The sequence below is a fragment of the Leucopleurus acutus genome (genome assembly GCF_964270905.1).
Source record: "Leucopleurus acutus genome assembly, chromosome: 13".
NCBI classification, from domain to species: domain Eukaryota; kingdom Metazoa; phylum Chordata; class Mammalia; order Artiodactyla; family Delphinidae; genus Leucopleurus; species Leucopleurus acutus.
The window spans coordinates 69,113,412-69,126,442 of record NC_139155.1 but is presented as its reverse complement, the minus strand read 5'-3'; the positions used below and the strand labels follow the sequence as shown (position 1 = coordinate 69,126,442).

General features: G+C 44.4%; 1 protein-coding gene across 2 annotated transcripts in view; it reads right to left on the bottom strand.

Moving 5' to 3' along the window:
- Window positions 1–13,031, bottom strand: part of TTC28 (tetratricopeptide repeat domain 28) — a 593,462-nt gene that overhangs the window by 101,820 nt on the left and 478,611 nt on the right. For both annotated transcript variants that reach the window (XM_082853188.1, XM_082853189.1), the window contains 2 exons: window positions 4,507–5,848; window positions 2,711–3,234 (listed from right to left, as the gene is read on the bottom strand). In XM_082853188.1, the coding sequence (XP_082709314.1) occupies window positions 2,711–3,234; window positions 4,507–5,848 (1,866 nt within the window). The remainder of the gene's footprint in view (window positions 1–2,710; window positions 3,235–4,506; window positions 5,849–13,031) is intronic.

The following is a 13,031-nucleotide window of genomic DNA, read 5'->3' as shown; positions in this document are numbered from 1 at the left end:
GAAAGCTCCCACACTACAACTGCACACACCAAGGAAGGACTTCTTCTTTCTAATCTAATTCAGGGTGCATGGGAGCCTGTCTCTGAGCATGCTGGGCCCACACAATTTCAGACTTTCGAAAAGGAACTGAGTCAGTTGAGAGGCTAATAAAAGTGATACTCGGGTTCAAACTCATAAAATATCATGCATCTCAAAATGCACATAACTCAGAAAACTTAGAAACAGCAGTTTAAATTATGTCACAGGGTAACAAAAACAATATGTATTTGCAAATTATTCACATTTTAAAATACTTCATAGAGTAGGAACAGAAATAAAAGAAATGGTTCTTGGGTGAAAACCAGGAGGAGACCAGTTGTTTTAACCTTCAACAAGCTAACCATGTTCATTCAGCAATATAGCTCTCCCTGCTAGGCCTGGGCCTCTGAGTTGGAAGTCAAAGTCATTGAGGCAGCTCCTCCAGAAGGTATGTTCTGTGCAAGGCGGGACTTGACTTTGCTCCCTGCTAGATCCCCAGCGTGTAGGACACTCCCTGGCCCATAATCAAAAGTTCAACAATGAAGAGCTAAAAGCCCACTGGACAGACATGGTATCTGTCCTTCCCCAGTTTCTACCTGCTTCTGCCTCTTAGGAATCTGACCCACCTATCCAGCCCTCCTGGAACCTAGTTTGCCAGAAACTAGTTACATGACTCCAGGTAAGTCACCAAATTGCTCCAGCCTCCCTTTCTTCAGTTGCAAAAAGAAAAGAAGCTGGATGAGACCAGTGGTTTTTATCACGGGTAACCATACAAATCACGTAGAGAGCTTGTTCCAAAGGCTCTGACCAGGCCTGCCTCTGAGATTCTACTGCATGTGGGCAGGGGGATGCTAGTACACAGGCCTGTCTGAAAGCCAGGAGGGAGATAGAGTACCGAAGTGGTTTCCAACTGAACTGTCCCCTCACTTCAAGAGGCTGCAGACCCAACTCAGAGCACTCAGAAAGGGCCTCCCAGGTGTCCTGCACCTGAAACAACTTATGCGAAGAGGCATCTGGTCAGGTCCACGAGGTACACCAGACTCTCTGGTAGAGCACATCCACGAAAAAGACACTGTGGAAATGGCGCGATAAGAATTTAGATCTCTGCAAGACTTAAAATTACAACAGTAAAAATAGAGTTTTCCATAAGTATAGAATTATGTTACAATATCTCAGGCAAAGCAGCTGCTTCATGAAAATAACATTTCAGGAAGTACCAAAGAACACAGTTGAAAGGTGGTCATACACTGGGTCTGAATTTAATAGTTTTCACATATTCAATTGAAAATTGCCCCCAGTCTGTTAGAATTTTACCAGTCTAGTTTCAGGAAACCAAAAGCCACCTCTCATATTTAATGCACTGAGGCAGAGCTCCCACTGAGTGGGAGCCAAATCATGTCTGGGAAGTGGCTTCTAGCCTCTCAGTAATCTCTCAGCCTGCAGGCCAGAGCAAGCCTGGTCTGTGCAGAGGACCACAGCGACCATCAGCCCCTGGCCCATTCTCCACTTCATGTGCTGCTTCCCTCTCTCCCAGCTTCCAGCTGGGGATCAGAAGTAATCGTGGACATGACTGCCCCAGCCCTGCTCTGTTCTTGGGAGGTTGAAAGAACTGCATACAAGGTCTTGTGTGGTTCCTGAGGTCAGGAAACCTGGGCTGAGCCCCATGCCACCACTGACTGACCGCATGGTCAGGATCAAGCCACTGTAGTCTCTGAGCCTCAGGTCACTTAGCTGCCAATGGGAATAAAAAGATACAACTCTCATGGTTACTATGAGAATGAAATCCAATTAGATAAACTATGTATGCCAAAAAATTTTGGAAACTATAAATGACAGTTTTTGCTTGAAATCAGCAACCATTTCCTTTTACTAGTGAGCCAAGAACACCGTATCTGCTGTTTTTCCCTCCCAGGATGACAGGATGCCATGTGCCCGTGTGAGAGGAAGTGCTTTCCAGAGGAGGGTTCCAAAGGGGTGGAGGGCAAACACACTGCTGTGGGCCTCCTGCTTGGTGAGGAAGGAAGCATCCAAGACCTGACTGTGCGCAGGTAACTGCATGGAGCCTGCCGGATAGGAGAGGGGGTGGGGGGAGGGGGTGAAAAAGAGGGGAGGGAGGGAAGCAGTCACTTTCTGGGCCTGCCTGAAATAAGCCTACCGTGGCACCAGCCCAGCACGGTGGGTAACCAGCACCAGGAAACCTGGCTGATGGCTTGAGAGACCCTCAGACAGGTGCTTCTGGATTAGACCCCGGCTGCCACATTGAAATGGACTTCTACACAGCTTTGATACAGCTTATTTTCTAAAGGGACAATGGGCCCGGAACAGCTGTGCATTTTTCCTCTGATTCAGGCCCTTAACTTGTACACTATTAGATCTAACTTGACCTTGTGTAGAATGTGTTTTTTACTCAGTAGAGGGCTCTGAAAAGCAAGGAGGGTGTCAGCTCCTTGGACAGCTGGCAAGCAGAGCGAGACAAGCTGGATAATGCATCCTGGACAGTGGAAAGCCTTTGTACTACTAAGGAACACCCAGTGGGGGACACCATGGTTTTGGAGTTGAACTGATGATGTGGTCTCTGAGATCCTCACTCCATGCAGAGGTGGCCACTCACACCGTGCACACCTCCCTCTGAGCGGACTGTGAGCTCAGTCTCAGGGTAGACCAAGAAGCCGTGACAGACCTTTTCACTTACCTTCCTGCAAGTACATGACTGCCTGGGAATAGTTCTGCAAAGCATGATGGGTCCTTCCAAGGCTACTATAAGACACCGTCTTGGCCACCAAGTCGTTCATCTGTGCAGCGATGCTCAAGTGCTGTTCTTGATAGACCACGGCCCTCTCAAAGGTGCCCAGGGACTCGTAGGTCAGGCCCAGGTTCCCATAGGCCCGTCCCTGGCACGTGGGGTTGTTGGTTTCCTCTGCTATCTGCAGATCCAGCTGGTGGTACTGCAGGGCTGTATCGTATTCCCCCATCTGCTGGTAAACGCCCCCCAGGCCACAGGCAGCATCACTTTCCAGAGCTCGGTCTTTCATCTCTCTAGCAATGTTCAGCTGGCGTTCAAGGCAGGAAATGGCTTGTTCGTAATTCCCTAATTGGCTGTGCAGACTTCCCAGCTCTCCATAGGCCTGGGCTTTATTAAAGGCCTCCCCGAGCTCGTGGGCAACCACGAGCCTCTTTTCAAAGCACACAAGGGCTTGCTGCAAGCTCCCCATTGCCCTGTGGGGGATGTAGACAGAAAAGCAATGATATTATTTTGTGCAGGTGCAGACATGCTAAAGCCCCTGAGAAAATGAAAAGCATTTGTCACTGTCACTTACTATAGAAGCTCTTAACTTCTCTTCTAGCTAAAATCTATCATGTGCCCTTAGAGTGAGATGCAGGGGAATTTCATAATCTGGAAAGCAATTCAAAAGTCATCCCTTAGTGACCTTCCCAAGAGCTTGAGATTCAATGGGATATATACCCCAGAGGAAACATAAAATATATTAATAGGCACAATGATAGCAAGTGAACTGTTTGGTTCTTTGGGCCTCCCAATTTCCACTACTGCTTAGACTATGTTTTTGAAATCACTTTACAATGGCTATAAATCTTTCACCCTTAGCTTCTCAGAGCACTCTGTGGGTGATGATTTAGTCTGACCCTTGCCCTTCCTCCACTCCAGGAGACCTAATCCCCTGCCTATCTGGAGAGGCCGTATATTCTGCAGACACAGACACCTTCTTGGGTTGCCCACGTTCAGAAGGAAAGCACCACCTTGGACTGTAACAGTGTATCTTTTTGTGCTGCTAAGAGATGACACGATAAGAGTGAGAAGAGCATGGATTCTGGCGGCAGACCAAGCCAGTTGTGTAGGACACATGAATTCCTTTTCCTGAGCTTCAGTTTCTGGATGCTAATAAATCCCACATCCCATAGCAGATGATAATAAATGTAGACTAATACGGGATTGCTATAAATATTGAGCAAGATATCTATGCAAGGTGGCTAGCATGACACTATATGTTTATTCACTGCCACTATTATGAGGTGGCTTTCCCTAAAAGCAACAAAATGGGGTCCAGGTAATTGGTGGGTATAGGTGTTATATTAATGAACACATCCATATAATGTGAGGGGCATTCAGAAAATATAAGTTAGATCTATTCATTCATCTTTCCCATTCCTATTATCTCTTTTATTCTGCTCATTATGATGTAGTCAAAAAGGTAGTGCATTTGGAGTCAGAGAGCCCTGGGTTTAACCTCAGCTGTCCCTTTTAAGCTGTGTAATCTTGGACATAAACTCTGGGCCTTAGTTTCTTCCTATATAACATAAGGGTAAAAATATACCCTGCTAATTTCACAGAATTATTGGAGGAACGAAATGAGGTATGCATGGAAATGATTTGTAGTCAATAAGCTGCCATGCAGACATTAAGTGGCCATTACTTTCACAACTGCTCTTTGTGCAGGTTTATCAACCACATTTGTCCTCTGTCATTTTTACCTGTGTCCATTTCCCAGGCCCCGGTAAGCCTTGGCTTGGTCTTGCATGCGATTTAGACTCTGGGCAACAGATAAATATTGTTCATAGTACTTTATAGCTTCCTCATAGTCACCCAGGGCCTCGTAGCAATCCCCCAGGTTGCCATAGGCCCGGCCCCTGTCGAGCACAGACTCATTTCCACTCAGCTGCTGCAGCATGGCCAGCTGCTGCTCAAAGTAGCCGATGGCTTCTTCCATCACATTCATGTTCATCTTTGTGATGCCCATGTTGCCATAGACCTGAGCTTCTAGACTCGGATCTTTCAGCTTCTGCCCTAGATCCAGCTGCTCTTCATAACACTTGAATGCCATCGTGTATTTCCCAAGGGCCATGTAGACGGCTGCCAGGTGCCCATGAGCTCTGCACTCTCCCGGCAAGTCACTCAGCTCCTGATATACCTCCAGTTCCTGTGTGTGATAACCCAAGGCCTTGTCGTGTTTCTGGATCATTCGGTATGCAGTGCCCAGGGCTGCATATGCACTGGCCTCCAGTCTTCTGTCCTTTACATGGTGAGCCAAGCCCAGCTGCTGCTCATAGAATTTTATTGCACCACTGATATCTTTTTTACAGATGAATATATCGCCCAGGTTCCCCAGGGCTCGAAATTTAGCCTGGGAGTTATTCAGGGACTGGGCTAGGGACAGTAAGTACTTCTGACACTCTTCGGCTTTGTTAAAATTCAGCAGAGCCTTGAATGCTAAGCCCAAGTTGCAGTAGGCTTTTGCTTGGCTCAATTTGTCATGAAGGTCTTTGGCCAGGGCCAGATCCTGCTCATAGTACTTCACCGCCTCCTGGTAATTTCCAAGGCAGTAATGGGCGTAGCCAAGATTGTGGCAGACCTTCCCTTCTCCTTCCATGTCTTGAAGCTCGGGAGCAAGCCGGAGGTACTGTTCGTAATAGGGGGCGGCCTGGACGTACTCCCCTCGAGAGCAGTGGAAGTTGCCCAGGTTGCTGAGGGCCCGGGCCTCGCTCTGGATGTCACGCAGCTCCCGAGCGATGTTCAGGTGGTTCTGATAGTGCTGCAGGGCCCGGTCGTGGGCACCCAGGGCCTGGTAGGCCACGGCAAGGTTCCCGTGTGTGGACGCCTGTGAGGCACGGTCATTCACTTCCATGGAGATCTGCAGCTCCTGCCGGTGGTACTTGACAGCCTGGTCGTACATGCCCAGAGCATTGTAGGCATTGCCCATATTCCCGTAGGCACGGCCCTGGGCGGCATAATCACTCAGCTCCTGGGCGATGCACAGGTGGGTCTTGTGGAGTTTCAGTGCAGTATCATAATCACCTTTCATCTGGTGTATGATTCCTGAAAAAGAGAATAAAACAATAGAAAAGGGTTGAAATGACTGATTAGCAATATAGAAAAAATGTAATTTGCAACTCGATTTATACTCAAATACAATCCAGATGAATTAAAGAATTTAAAATAACAGAAGGTAGAATTAAATATTTATCAGCTCTCCAGAGGGGGGATAGCTTTCTAAGCTTCAAAGCAACAGGAATTTAAAAAAAAAACTGACAGATTTGGTTACAAAAATAATAAGTTTTATACTATAAATATATATCTAAAATTAAAAGGCAAACACAATACTGGAAAATATATGAATTATACAAAAAAATTCAATAGCTATCGTGTATAAAGATTTCATTTGTTTCATTTAAAAAAAAATCAAGACCCCAATTTACTGAAATAGGCAAAAATAGTAAAAGTGAGCAGACAACTCACATCCAAGGAAATACAGAGTAACCACAGGGGAAAATGTTAATTTCTTTTAATAATCAAAGAAATGCAAAATAAAGCAACCCTGAAGTACCCTTTTACTTCTACTAAATTAGCAAACAAAAAATTTAAACAATACCCTATACTGACGAGGTGGCCCTGAAGCTGCTAAACACATCAACTGCTGGACACAAACGGGAACAGCCTTTGGAGGAGCAGCATGGCGAGAACCACACACGGTGCTGCTCAGACCCTGCCATCCTGCTCAGGGGAATGTCTTCTAAGGCAATCATACAACAAATGCAAAAGCTGTATGCATAACAATCTTCACTGCACCATTATAGATTAGTGGAAAATCAGAAACATCTTCAATGGCAAACAACTTGGGGATTTTATAAGTACATTTTGGTATATCAACTCATCAGGGGATTATGCAGTCATTAAAAAGATAATTACGAAGTCTATGCAGAAAAATGGGGAAAAAAGAGTTCTTGCAATAATGTTAAGTGGAAAAAGCAGAAAACAATGCTGTACGCTCCCTCACAATGACTAGGAAAATGAATCTGTGCACATGGACAAGACCTCGAGGGTATTATGCAAAAATAAAAACAGTTGCCTTGTTAGGTGATAGGATTTGAATGGTTTTTGTTCCAGAATTTCTTGTAATTCTGCTATCTAGCTTTTACAGTCAACAATAACAGCACTTCAAACAGCCCTCATAAACTATGCTATAGCTGCTAAGCTAAGCTGTTGTTTTTACAAGCAGTTCAAAATGAGATATATCATAAATATCATAAATATAAAGTAGTTCCAAACGAGGGATATAATAAAAGTAACTTGGGAAGCGCCTTTAAGGACAGCCTGGTTCATTTCAGTTGGGGCTGGGATGGGGAGGCACAGAAAAGGTGGAGGGATCTAGTATGCAAACAGGTTTCTCTTCGCCCTTGGTTTTGAACATGCTTTTCTGTGCATCAACGTGTGAACTTTGCACTGGTGACCAAAACCTGCAGAAGTATAAGAACTCAAAAACACCAAGATGGGTTGCTAAAATGTCTGAACTGAAAATAGAGGCACTGAGAAAGCAAGCTATCGAAATCCAGCCTCTGCAATTTGCTTATCTCTACACCTTTCCTTCCTTCCTTCCTTCATTCATTTACTTACACACTGACCCAACAAATATTAACTGAATATTTATTGTGTACTAAGCCTTGTGGAGGGCAGCACACAGGGAGAGAAATGAAGACACGTGTCTGCCCTCAGAAAGCACACAGGGTCATAAGGGAGACGGTCATGAAACAAATAATGTCAATACACATAATAAAAGCTGAAGTGAGCGGGGCGTGGGAGAGAGAGGAGCATGCCAGGGCCACTCCTCCGGTCCTGACTTCCTCCCCTGCCTGCAGTGGAGGTCTGCCCTGTCCCAGGAGTCGTGCTGAGCTCTGGGTCCAGCCATCTGTATGACATTAACTGGATTTAGGCAACTGGATAAATCATTTAGCCTCTTTGAGCTTTTCTTAGTTCATCTATAAATTGAGGAAAATAATAATCTTGATACCAACCTTAGAGGATAGTAATGAGGATCAAATGAAATAATGTATGTGCAAGTGCATTGTAAACTATAACGTGAAATTCAAATATTAGTTACTGAAATTACTATATGCTTCTAGGGGAGGGAATTCTTGAGGTGGTAGAGATTAAACAAACTATGGTAATTCTTCTGTGTATTTTCTTTTATGAGTAAAATATTTCATAGTTTAAAATAAGCAAATCATGGTACTCTATATTACGGAATAACATGGTGCCATTAAAAATGGTGAAGTAAAAAAAAACGATGAAATAGAAGTTTATATACTGACATGGGAAAAATTATAATATATTAAGGGGTTATATGGGCACAAACAGTACACTTAATAAAAACATTAATAGGATGTATGTATATACATACATGTTTATACTTATACATACAGCACACATTTTTTACAAAGGTAACAGTAGTGATCTTTGAGCGGTGAAATTTTGCTTATCTGTGTTCTAAATGGTTTTTCTATGATGAATGCACAACACCTGGTTAAATATTACTCAAATTTTTGAAACTCTGCTCTAATTAGAGCAACATTCCTGAGGACTGGAGATGTCACTGGCGTCCTAGCTGGAAAGGTCAGGTTTTCAGAGCCTGTCTCAAGGTTAGAAACTCTAAGCTGCCAAAAGGCACTACCTTAGCATCACCTGAAGGAAGCCCTCTTAGTGACAGAAACATTTCAGTTCTGAAGACCTGAATGCGGCCTGTATCCCTAAATGGCTTTTATCTAAAGAAAAAACTTGTAGGTTTCAAATTTCCAAGTATCCTTAGCGGAAATGAATCATTTATTCCCTCTCTCCTCAGCTTCTGCATAAGGAGGAATAAGGGGCAAAATACCTGACCCGCCATGAGTGCAGAGTCATGAACAGAGCCAGAGCTGGGGAGGGCAGCATGAGTGCCCACACATCCCTCTGAGCACTTTCCCCCTAGCAATGCCTTTACATTGATTTTTTTTTCCCACAGCTTTCGGATTTCACTGCAATGATTTTTTTAAGCCAATATGATCACTGATTGGTTGCTAAGGTGGTGTTAAGAGGAAGCAAGCAGTGTGGGACCTTCAGAGAAGGAAACTGAGGAAGCTCAGGTTTTTTGTATGCACCCTACTGCTAAAGAAACAGGTCACCTGGCTAGCACCCCATCCTCCCCACTTGTACCCCATCCTATAGGAAGCTGGCTAAGTATCTGGAAGGCACACTATAATGGAAAAGGCACAGAACTTTAAGTCAGAAGTCCCGTTTTACAAGCCTGGCTCCCACCTCATTCAGCTGAGTATCTTTGAGACCCTAAGTTTCTGTCTCAGAGCCTTTGTTTTCTTTTCTTTTCTTTTTTAATTGAAAACTTTTTGGTGTTTTTGGTTTTCTTATTAATAAGGCCAGGTTATAATCATCTCAAAGAAATGGTATGAGAAACACAGTCGTGTACATCAATAGGCTTTGCTAACTATCGCATGCTTCCTAAACACAGTATGAACGGTATTCAGAGAGTGAGCGTTCAAAGGAAAAGTAATTCCATTTCTCTTGCTCTCAGCGCCTCAAGAGTCTGGCTAGTTAATAGGGAGCAGTTGGGATGATAATGGCTACCCAGGGTTCAATGATTTGTGAAAGAAACTGCCTGCTGGTTACAGCAAAATGATCTGACCCCCAGCCAGTTTGCCCACACACTCCCTTCCGCCCCCGCCTTCCCCCTCAGCTGACACTTCCAAGGGTCTCTAAAGCATAGGAAGATTCTCAAAGCAAAGACTTCCAGACACAGGCAAGGGTAGAGGAGATGGGCCGGCTGAGGTGGGAATTTTTTCTTCTGCCCTTGTGTCCGCTCTGTCCCAGCCGCTGCCAGCCTGGAGAATTCTGAACGGAACATTACACACTCTTGGCAGCTCTTCTCTTTGTTGAAGCAACATAAAAGCAGCCCTGAGAGCTGCCAGGAGAGTGACTGCACATGCTGAGGAGATAATCTGCAGATCCTCCTTCCCTTTCGAGACCACAGCTTGATTTTCCAGGGCTGTCACTCAGATGAAGACTTACAGAGGGCCTGTCAGAGGGCATGCTAGGTGACAACGTGCTGCAGGGAGGGGAATTAAATGAAGATTAGTGGGCAGAAGATCCTCACAAAGCCCAGTTCTCACAGGGCATGTAGAGAAATGACACATGCTTATGGATTTATACATCCATCCCCACAGTAAACCTCCACCTATGCATCAGGAATGGTCACTGCCATAGGAATAATAAGAGCTACTGCAAAGACCTGTTGTGAGGGCCAAGGAGTCATGCTTATGAGAGGCTAGCACAAGTGCCTGGGACATAGTAAGTGCTCAATACATTTTGCCTCTATTGTTAACCATTACCAGCAAAGATCAAGGGAGGTGTGAACAGGACAAGCCTAACAGAACTCTACTGAAACTAGAATAGTTAGCATCTTAGCAGTGAATTCTGGCAGCCTTTTCTCTTGCAAATTCTCTAAAAGTAGGGCCTCATTGTACTTCTACAAAGGATGCGTGCATTCTTCTCATTTACTTAAAATATTATTATTTTGATTATTAATAGTACACGATCCAAATGGGGCTTTAAGAGCTCATCTATTCTTTCCCACTGCTTTTAAACCGGTTGAGTTTGGCTACATTCTAGCCAAATCACTAGCTATTCTCAAAGGAAATATCAAGTTTTGGGAACTGCAAGAGTCCTCCTAACTTTGTAAATGACATGACCCTGGCCCAGTGAGAGGAAGTGAGTTAGCGACAGAGCAGAGAGAAGGACTCTCGACCCACAGACCTTCAGCTGTGCCAGCCCACCTGCTTTCAAGATAAGCAGAAGACATAAAGGAACTGTATTTAGTCTCACTAGGTGTGACACAGGACAGTAGCTATACTTTAAGAACTTCTCATCTGCTAGGAATACTTATGGAATTACTTACAGATGAAACAACACAGTGTCTACTATTTGCTTTAAAAGTACTCCAGCAGAGGGGAAAAGTAAGTATATGTTTGTGTTTATGAAAATAGATGAAATGATTTTAGCAAAATGTTGATAATTGGGGATTGTTGTCATATGGGGATTCATTATACTATTTTCTCTGTGTGTATATGTACGTGTCTGAAAATTTCCATAATAAAAAGTTAAATCAAACAATTGAGATAGGCAGAGAGGTCTGTAGCTCCTTTTGGATCAGGAAACTCCCTCATAAGTAAGTCCCAATATGGACGTTTAAGTTTACTTTTCGTCTTCGGGACCTTAGTAGAAAAAAAGAAACCAGCTGGTCACCAGCCTCTACAGCTATACCAGACTCCATACGTATCCTTCCCCAGGCTGGGAGGAGGACATGTGTAGACAGAACAACACAGCGCTTTGTCCCTTTGCCCTGATTTGTTTATTGTCATGATATTTAGTTTTGTCTTTAATTTCAAATCGTCTTAAAGATAGGGTGATATTGGGCTTCCCTGGTGGCGCACTGGTTGAGAGTCCACCTGTCGATGCAGGGGACACGGGTTCGTGCCCCGGTCCGGGAAGATCCCACATGCCGTGCAGCGGCTGGGCCCGTGAGCCATGGCCGCTGAGCCTGCGCGTCCGGAGCCTGTGCTCCGCAACGGGAGAGGCCACAACAGTGAGAGGCCCACGTACCCCCCCCCCCAAAAAAAAAAAAAGATAGGGTGATACTTTGTCTATCAAAGAGGCAGAGTGGGAAGGGATGGTAAAAACAGCTGAGAAAACCTGCTCCACAGAATATTCTGCAGCACTGCATATTCTCAGCTGCTTCTCCCAATCCTCCCCCTCCCCAGAAGGGGCCTCAGTTTCTCCTGGGGACCCATTATTCCAAGTCCGGACATCTCTAGGTTCCCTGGACCCTCTCTCTCCCTCTCAAGTTTCCACATAAGAGTTCTCTACAGTGTACTTAAAATATCTCAAAGCTTGGGGTGGGGAGGAGGGGACAGATCTGGTTAGTAAACAAATGTCTACAAAGGCACAAGAGCATAGTGCTCTGTTATAAATACAACCAACCGGATGTCTTAACTAACTCATTTTCAGGTGACTATGTTCCCGGAGACGAGTCTCCATTATTTTTGCCAGTGGAAGACAGCAAAGGTATAGATATTTTTAAATGTCAGATCATTCCAAAATTGCTTATCATATGATTTCAGCTACAAGCATTTTCCTGGTAGGTAAGCTTTTCCGGAGAACCTGTGCCTGGCTCTCTACTTGATGATCTCATTCACTCCTCAAACAATCTTGCGAGGTCAATATGGGGTTCAAGAACCCTATATATCAAAAATCAGGCCCATATGGCTCAAAGTGGCAGGACTGATACAGGAGCCTGGTTCTTCTGACTCAGGAGTCCATGTTATTTCACTTCCTCCCCTTCTGTAATGAAGCTGGCATGCCTCCTAGTGAAAGGTGGTCATGATTTTATACCCACTTCTTCTTTATTAACATTAGTATACTGTCATGGCAAACCAACCCTCTGGCAGCTATGTAAAAACAGACCGATGGGCTGGCTAAATTTTTTTCTAGAGCAGAGAGGTATACATCAGAGACCAGAAAACCCTAAGAGACTCTGGAATGTAAGGGGAGGAAGCAGATGTAACTGCCGGTGTGGGCATCACCTCCAGAGAACTCTTGGGCCATCATCTGCCTCTTCTGCCCTCATTTATCTTAATTACATCTGTCTACTTTTTCTACCAAACCCACCAGGCTCTTCCTGTTCCTCCAAAGGGTAAGTGAAGTTAAGAGCCTGTTATCTTCTTTTGCTTCAACAGCAATTTAGGATGTCTTCAGTGACATTGAGAGTACAGTGGCACTTCTGTCCCAGATCCCAACTGCCCTTCCCTTCTGTCTCAATCCTGAGGAGGTGGCTATAATAAAGCCGAGGAAATCCTTGCACGTGCCACCTCTCCCTCCCACAAACACATTTCACTGGAAACTACCTGTCCTACCACCCCCCAGCTTTACTGAGGTATAATTGACAAATAAAATTATATACATTTAATGTGTACAATGTGACTTGATATGCATATACATTGTGAAATGATTACCACAATCAAGTCAATTAACACATCCATCACCTTTTTGTGGTGAGAATGCTTAAGATCTACTCTCTTACAATACAACATTATTAACAATAGTCACCATGCTGTACATTAGATCCCTAGAACTTATTCATCTTATAACCAAACTTAATAAAATGCAGTCGAAAGAGAAAGAG